Source organism: Coregonus lavaretus (genome assembly GCF_964263955.1).
Source record: "Coregonus lavaretus genome assembly, chromosome: 8".
Classification (NCBI taxonomy): Eukaryota; Metazoa; Chordata; class Actinopteri; order Salmoniformes; family Salmonidae; genus Coregonus; species Coregonus lavaretus.
In genome coordinates this window covers 23,762,355-23,770,590 of record NC_139995.1, presented here as the reverse complement: position 1 = coordinate 23,770,590, position 8,236 = coordinate 23,762,355, and the positions used below count along the sequence as shown (strand labels likewise).

General features: G+C 52.4%; 1 protein-coding gene across 1 annotated transcript in view; it reads right to left on the bottom strand.

Moving 5' to 3' along the window:
• Nucleotides 1-367: 367 nt before the first annotated feature.
• Nucleotides 368-8,236, bottom strand: part of LOC311134299 (rap1 GTPase-activating protein 1-like) — a gene marked incomplete at both ends in the record, with an annotated part of 58,046 nt that continues 50,177 nt past the window's right edge. The window contains 5 exons of the mRNA XM_084167934.1: nucleotides 368-403; nucleotides 1,143-1,243; nucleotides 1,336-1,447; nucleotides 1,586-1,721; nucleotides 2,190-2,306. Of these exons, the coding sequence (XP_084024060.1) occupies nucleotides 368-403; nucleotides 1,143-1,243; nucleotides 1,336-1,447; nucleotides 1,586-1,721; nucleotides 2,190-2,306 (502 nt within the window). The remainder of the gene's footprint in view (nucleotides 404-1,142; nucleotides 1,244-1,335; nucleotides 1,448-1,585; nucleotides 1,722-2,189; nucleotides 2,307-8,236) is intronic.

Sequence of the window (8,236 nt, the reverse complement as noted above, 5' to 3'; positions counted from 1 at the left end):
AAAACAATAAACAATGCCATTGAGAGGACAAGGGAGAGTATACAATAACAAACTACATGAACAGATTCAGGCTTCACAGAGCTCACGGAGCAGACATGTATGCAGGCTAAGCGAGCCAACAGACGACAGCCAGAGGCGATGCTGTGTGAGTGGCATTCGTTTTGGGTGGGGTGCGGGTCACTCCTCTCCTTCACCCCTCTAGGCATGCTGGGAGTCAGTCACATGGAGTTGGAATGAGGGAGGCCTGTAAGTGCATGTCCATGGACCTGGCTGTTCAGACTAGACTAGCCTACCCCAGGTCTATCTGTCTGTCCCAGCGACTAGCTCTGATCCTCTGCGTCTGTGGTGGAAAACACGTGTGCTTGCTTCATCTCCTGCAGGGTGGGTGCCTCTTATGGTAATGCTGTGGGAGAAGAGAGAGACAGCGTTCAGACCCTATCTGGTCATCACACACAAACAAACCAGACATGGGTAACACATGGTCAGTTACATCTACTGACTTGGAAAACTCCAGGTACCTGCTAATGGACATCCATGTAGTGATCAATGGGGAGAGGCTAACAGTTCTAGACAGACAGACACAGAAAGAGAATGACATGGTTAACAAAGACCACAATTACTGAACAACAATGAAGAGGGTAAGTTTATAGATTTATAAGCCCATTTATTAACAGTAATATATACCTGTATGTCAGTGGAGGTTGCTGAGGGGAGAACGGCTCATAATAATGGCTGGAACGGAGCGAATTGAATGGCATCAAACCATGGCAGGTAGCTTAGTGGGTAAGAGCGTTGTGCCAGTAACCGAAAGGTTGCTGGTTCTAATCCCCGAGCCGACTAGGTGAAAAATCTGTCGATGTGCCCTTGAGCAAGGCACTTAACCCTAATTGCTCCTGTAAGTCGCTCTGGATAAGAGCGTCTGCTAAATGACTAAAATGTAAATGTAATGTGTTTGATACCATTCCACTCCAGCCATTACCAAGAGCCCGTCCTCCCCAATTAAGGTGCCACCAACCTCCTGTGTGTATGTAAGCGGAATTAAATCTGTCTTTGTTTGTATTCCATTGTACACAGCTAATACAGTGAACGAGCAGAGACGTTACAGTGAATCTGATTATTAAAATAGTAAAACCTCATCTCACCGATGATGACTTATCCTGTGACCGCGCTGTCTTGTCTCGGCTCTCCGCCCTTTTGAGCGCTACCCCTCTGCCCCCCTCAGTCTGCTGGGGCAGTGCAGGTGCTGTCAGGGAGGGGCAGACAATGGGCCATCATAACAAACTAAACCTTTGGTGCCTTACGGCAGTATTGAAAACACTATTAAAAACAGCTCACCTGGAGAGCTGCCCTGGCTGGTGGCACTAGTACTGCTCACACTATCCTCTACCCAGGAGACATACGCAAATGAGTCCTTCTTGTGTGGTGCTCCAGAAGAGCATAGACTCTCCTGCAGCAAACAAAAACACAAGCGCAAATGTCAGTCAGGATTTATTTCGAGTGTGTGTCACAATTATATTGACATGAACCTCAATGTTACGGTGTGTTGTATGTTAGTGAGTGAGGGTAGGAAAACAGGGGCACCTACCAGTCCAGTGTTGTATTCCTCGATGCACACATTATCGTGTTCCTCCACCATGCTGGCAAAGCTGCTGGCATTAGATGAGGAGCGGGACAGGTCCTGGGCCTCAGGGATGGACGGAGCCCTGCAACACATGGCCGAACTACACACCTGAGTCACTCTGGGGTGACAGGTAGCCTACCGGTTAAGAGCGTTGGGCCAGTAACTGAAAAGTTGCTGGTTTGAATCCCTGAGCAGACTAGGTAAAAAGATCTGTCGATGTGCCCTTGAAAAAAGCACTTAACCCTAATTGCTCCTGGATAAGAGTCTGCTAAATTACTAAAATTTAAATTGCCACTCTAATACACCCATGCACTCACTGCAAAAAGTGAAAACTAACCTAAATATCTTATATATATTTTTTTATCTAACTTCATTGTCATATAATTTGTCTTATTTTAACCTAAAAAAGGCTTTATACAAATAAATTATCTTATTTCAATATATTTTTCTAGATATTTTACATATTGAAATAAGATAAATTACTTTTTGCAGTGCATACACACACACATACCAACACACGCTGTTCAGCATGGGTTTAACTGAGCACTTTTGAGTGCTGTCTATTCACCTGATCCTTGTGGTGGGCATCTCTGGTGAGCTCTGATTGGATGAGTTCTCTGATTTGGGGTCCTGGGAGATGTGTCCGCTGTCTGGGGTCCTCTGTGTGCTGGGGGACACTTCCCGACTGAGGGAGGTGGGGAGAAAGAGGTATCAGCATGCTAATGCCTATCAGTTTGTTGATTGGACGAGTCTGTCTCTCCAGTGACCTTACATATCTTCAGAGCTGCCAACTCTCACGCATTGGATGTGAGAAACACGCATTTGACCCTCTTCTCACGCTCACCTCATATCTAACGCATTGAAAACTACTGCTTTTATTTTACTAATTAGTCCATTAGCGCGTTAACTTTTTAACTGTGCTCCAAGTCCTTTTGAAATCAGAGCATCTGCGCCAGCAATTTAACATGACGAGAGAAATCTCTATCATTGTCCTGTCTTGCCACAGCACTGTGAAATGCGGCACATTGAAGCATATGATTGGTCTAGTTATGTGATGGATCAAGGGGATTGGATGCATGTTTTAAAGAAACGCCACTCAAGATTAGGGTGGAGCTGAATGGAGAGACAACGTTCTATATCGTGGAGCTCCGCCCCATAGGGGAGCTATGCTCCTAGTGGTTTACCCTCTGCCCTACGGCAGAAACAGCCTGAAGCAAAAATTATGCACACACCTGCAGCCAATGGAAGCACAGGTGCCCCTATATAAAGGGACCCGTTCCCTCAATCTGCCTCCCATTATCTTCAGCGACTGGACTAGAATTGAAGAAGCCATAGAAGACTCAGGAAGATCTCGTCGTTGATATCCAGCCATCAACGTCTTCCAGCATGAGCGCACCAGGGAATTTCCCACCCCCAAAAGCCCTTTTTAGGGCTCTATGTCGATGCACTGACATGGCAGCTACGGACCCCCACGACCTTTGTTTCGTGTGCTTGGGACCGCAGCATGCTAAGGACGGTCTCGACAACCCTCCTAACTGCGCCTCCTGCGCCCTCCTTCCTAGCAAGGAGAGGAAGCAGCGTTGGGCGTTCTTTAGAGAGGACGTCCCTCTAGAGGATGTATTGTCCACTCTCGCCTCTGCTTCAGAGGCGTCGACGGACAGTGCTGGCTCAGAGGACGGCAAGGAAGGCACAGAGATGGATATCCCAGTGGGACAATCCGGAGCTCTGGCGCCAGCTTTCAAGACCCCCTTTCCGTTGGAGAGCGCGAGGTCTGAAGGCTCCTTGTACGATGACGACATGGGCTCTGTGAGATCAGAAGCCCTGTCCTTCGCGGCAGCCTCTCTGTGTTCGGACTTTCCCGAACTCATTGAGAAGGCGGCTAATCGACTGGAGATAGCGCTGCCCCCAGCTCCCCTCCCTGTGGAAGTGGACCTGATGGAAGGCGGCCCCTACTCCAAGCCAAGGAGGGCGGCTGAGCCAATGGCTCCAGCCATGCCTTCCCTTGGCAAATATGTCGAGGGCTCGTGGGGCTCACCTCTGGCGGCGCGTTCGCCGGCCAGAGCGTATATCCCATTCACCAGAGTGGCCGGTAATGAGTGGGCGGCTAAGGGAATCCCTAGGCTCGAAGGCGCCATGGCGGCGTACTTAGTGCCAGGTTCGAGTCCCTGGGCAGCCTCCAAGAAGGCCACCTTGCCAGCACAAAGGGACAGGCTCACAGCACAGCTGGCTGAGAAGTCCTTCACGCTGGGAGCCCAGGGCGTGTCAGCGGCGAATAACATCGCCCTCCTCGCGGCCTCCCTATCCCGTCTCACAACGGGTAGGTCGGAGTTGACCAGCGAGGAAATCGAGGAGGCGTCCAGGATTTCCGGGGCCATCCTCCATCTGACGCAGGCTGTGGCAATCTGCGCAGGCAGGACCATGGCCACCTCGGTGGTCACAGAGCGTCACCTGTGGCTATCTATGACGGCCATGAAGGAGACTGACAGAGCCTCCTTGCTCAACGCTCCCGTCTCCAGCGAGGGCCTATTTGGGGTCGCTGTGAAAGACGCAACAGAGCGTATCGCTAAATTGGATGAGGAGAGGAATCACCTGGCCAAACATCTGCCATTGGCAATGAAGGCCAGCAGAGCCCCAGCTACTCCGTCCACCTCCAACGCCCCCAGTAGAGCTACAGGGAGGCGAAGGGCCAGGCGACAGGCGTCCACCACAGGCGGCAAGAGAGCGGGTTCGGCCCCTCCAGCAGCGACAGTGGCAGCGACGGTTCCGCCGGCGAGGGAAGTCGCCGTCAAGCTGGCCTGGCAGCACCAGAAGGTCTCCCAAAAAAGGCGGCACCAATGACGAGGCGAGGGGGAGAGGACGGAAGACGGCTCGGCGCAAGACGCAATTGAGCTTACTGTTCCCCCCCACCCCACTGTTCAGGGCGTGGAGGGTGTGTTTTGTGGTTGTGTGAATAAAGAGCTGGTTCTCACTGACATTGTCAAAGAAGGACATTTATTCCATAACGTACTACAGAACACTTCACGTTCTATGGTTTTCTCTCACCATCCTGAGTGTAGCTCAACCCACCAAGAGTGCGTAGTTGAGCGCATTCAGGAGAGGAAAAGGGAAAAGGTAGCAAGGCGCAGCCTTAGCTCACTTAATAAAGATATTTTACTACAGACTCCTAGGAGCTCTGTAGTAAAGGTCTCACACAGCAGGCAGCTGTCTCTGTCCCAATGTGACATGAAGACGCAGCCGCTAGCCGGGAATGACGCATTGCTGCAGGCTAATGCCTCAGCCAGCGCAGATCAGACCCGTGCGACGTTCACGGAGAGCGGGAATACCAGAGTTACAAGTATAACCAAGGTATGGACGCCTCCGGTCTATTCAGAACGTAACAATGCCCATGGCTCTGAGCGCAGCTCACCACACATTGAGTGTGCTGTTGAGCAGCCGCATGAGACCAATGAGGAGGTATTGTGGCACCACCGTGTGGTACCAGTCAGTGATCACATCTTTCAGACTCTGTTGAGTACTGTAATGGATGGGTCTCATGGCAAGCAGCAGTCTCAGTCAGACAATGACATGATGACGCAATTGCTATCCGGGGAGAGCGCTCTGTCTCAGGCCAATGCCTCAGCCAGTGCAGTTCAGAACCGTGCTGCGTTCACGGAGGGCCGGATTACTGGAGTTACGGTCGTAACTAACGTATCAAGGCCCCCGATTCACCCAGAACGAGCTGATGTTTCCTCTCCCTTTCGAGGGGGGCCCGCCTTGGGCTATTCCACCAACTCAGTGCTGGGGAATAGCGGCGGCGAGGGCCATAGAGGAATACAGGTCCTTCCTACTGGATGCACCACAGCTTCGTGCGCGCCCGCTTTCTCTGCATCGCTGGCAGTGGCAACGAAGCTGTACCCTCTCACGCTGGCTAGATCAGACATTGCAGAAGGGTTATGCCCTCCAATTCCATCGGCCCCCACCCCCGTTCAGGGGAGTGGTGGAAACGGTGATGAAAACGCCAGACAAAGTAGCCACTCTGATGTCAGAGATTACGGAACTTTTGGCGAAGGAGGCGGTCACAGTAGTTCCCCGAGAGCAAAGGAACAAAGGGCTGTATTCGCCCTATTTCCTAGTGCCCAAAAAGACGGGGGGAGTGAGGCCGATTTTGGACTTACGCATTCTCAACGAGAGCATAACCAAACGGCCCTTCCGAATGCTGACGACAAAACGTCTACTGGAATGTGTCCAGAAGGGAGATTTTTGTACAAGCATAGACCTAAAGGACGCGTACTTTCATGTGCCGATACAATCACGCCACAGAAAGTTTCTGCGGTTCGCCTTTCAAGGGGTGGCGTACGAGTTCACGAGGATGCCGTTTGGGTACGCCCTGGCACCTCGAACATTTTCCAAATGTGTGGAGGCGGCATTGGAGCCGCTGCGTCGTCAAGGGATAAGGATACTAGCCTACCTAGACGACCTGCTGGTTCTCGCCCCGTCAGCAGAGCTGGCGTTCACTCACACGACACAGACAGTGATTCATCTCACGCGTCTGGGGTTCGCTGTGAATTGGAAAAAGAGCGCACCCTGGCCCAGTCATCAGATTGTCTACCTGGGACTACAGCTAGACACTGTAATGATGAGGGCTCGAATTTCGGACCCTCGAAGGGCAGCATTGTTACTAGCCCTGAGGAGGTGTCGTCCGAATCACACAGTAACGGCGCTATCGATCATGTCACTTTTGGGTCTCATGTCGGCAGCCCACTCTGTGGTCCCGCTGGGGCTTCTGCACATGCGCAGAACACAGCGGTGGTTCGCCCAACTAAGACTAGACCCAGTGCGTCAACGTCATCGGTTGGTGGTGGTTCCTCTCTCGCTAAGAGCAGACCTGGACTATTGGAGGAACCCGAGCGTTCTCACGCACGGAGTCCCGATGGGCAAGGTGTCATCCTACATTCCAGTGTTTACAGATGCCTCTCTGACTGGATGGGGAGGGACATGTCAGTCTCAAGCGATAGGAGGTGCATGGCCTCAATCAGGTCGTCACATCAACCTCCTAGAGTTGGAAACGGTTCGACTGGTTTTGACCCACTTCGCGTCTACCCTTCGGGGTCGCGATGTGTTGGTCTGGTCAGACAACCGGACCACAGTGGCTCACATAAACCGCCAGGGAGGGGTCAGGTCTCCTGCCCTCCATCGGGCGGCAGTGGAATTGTGGCTGTGGGCTCACAAGCACCTTCGCTCATTGAGAGCAGCGCACATTCCGGGCTACTTGAACGTAGGGGCAGACCTCATGTCAAGAGGGGGTCCTCGAGACGACGAGTGGTGTCTGCACCCGGACATTGTTCTACGAATTTGGGAACAATTCGGGAGAGCCGAGGTGGACCTGTTCGCGTCACGTGTGAACGCACAGTGTCTCCTATGGTTTTCCCTGAGGGAACAGGACGAACCACCACTGGGAAGAGACGCATTCGCGCACTACCCGTGGCCGAAAGTTCTTCTGTATGCATTCCCTCCGCTGTCTTGCATTCTCCCACTGCTAGCCAGGGTGAGGTCAGAGGAGCTGTCAGTGATACTGATAGCGCCCGATCGCCCGGGGGCTCCGTGGTTTGCGGAGATGAGTCAGATGTTGATTGCGCCACCTTGGCCAATTCCACATCGACGAGACGCGTTGACCCAGGCGGGAGGCTCGATAGGGCAGTGGCCCATAATCGGCCAACCACTGAAGGCTTGGTTCCTGAATGGGACAGGTTGAGGCGCCGTGGGTTATCTGATGCAGTGATCAGAACCATACAGGGCGCAAGAGCCAGTTCCACTTCTAGAGTGTATACCAGCAGATGGAATGTTTTCTCACAATGGTGTGACACACAGGACGTGGACCCCATGAGCTGTCAGGTAGAGAGTGTGCTCTCATTCCTGCAGTCTATGTTTGATAAGCAGAAATCGCCCTCCACCATTCGAGTGTTTGCAGCGGCAATTTCAGCTGGTCATGAAGGGTTTAACGGGAAAAACGTGTTCAGTCACCCATTAGTGAAACGTTTCTTATTGGGAACGCGACGGCTTAGGCCGATGCCTAGAGCTACGCTGCCCAAGTGGGATTTGGCCTTGGTTCTCGAAGCGCTATGTAAGTCGCCGTTCGAGCCATTGAATCAAATACCCCTCAAGATGCTGTCTATCAAGACGGCGCTGTTGCTCGCCTTGACTACTGCTAAGCGGGTCAGTGATTTGTGTGCACTGTCGACGAGACCCGACTGCCTTGCCATCAATGGCGATCTGAGCAGAGCGGTGTTACGTCCTAACCCGGCATTTGTGCCGAAGGTTATTAACAGTGCATATAGATCACAGATCGTGGAATTGTGGGCTTTTCATCCCCCTCCCCATGGGGAGAGGAGTGAGGAAAAGCTTCATTGTCTGTGCCCAGTACGCGCTTTGGCGTGCTACATTGAGCGCACAGCAGCGGTTAGGTCATCGCCTCAGCTGTTTGTGTGTCACGGTGCGGCTGCATTAGGTAGACCACTTTCAAAACAGCGATTGTCTCATTGGCTTTGTGAAGGTATTGAGACGGCGTACGAGGCGGCGGGGCAACAACCGCCTCAGGGTATTAGAGCGCACTCCACTCGTGGAGTAGCAGCTTCTACT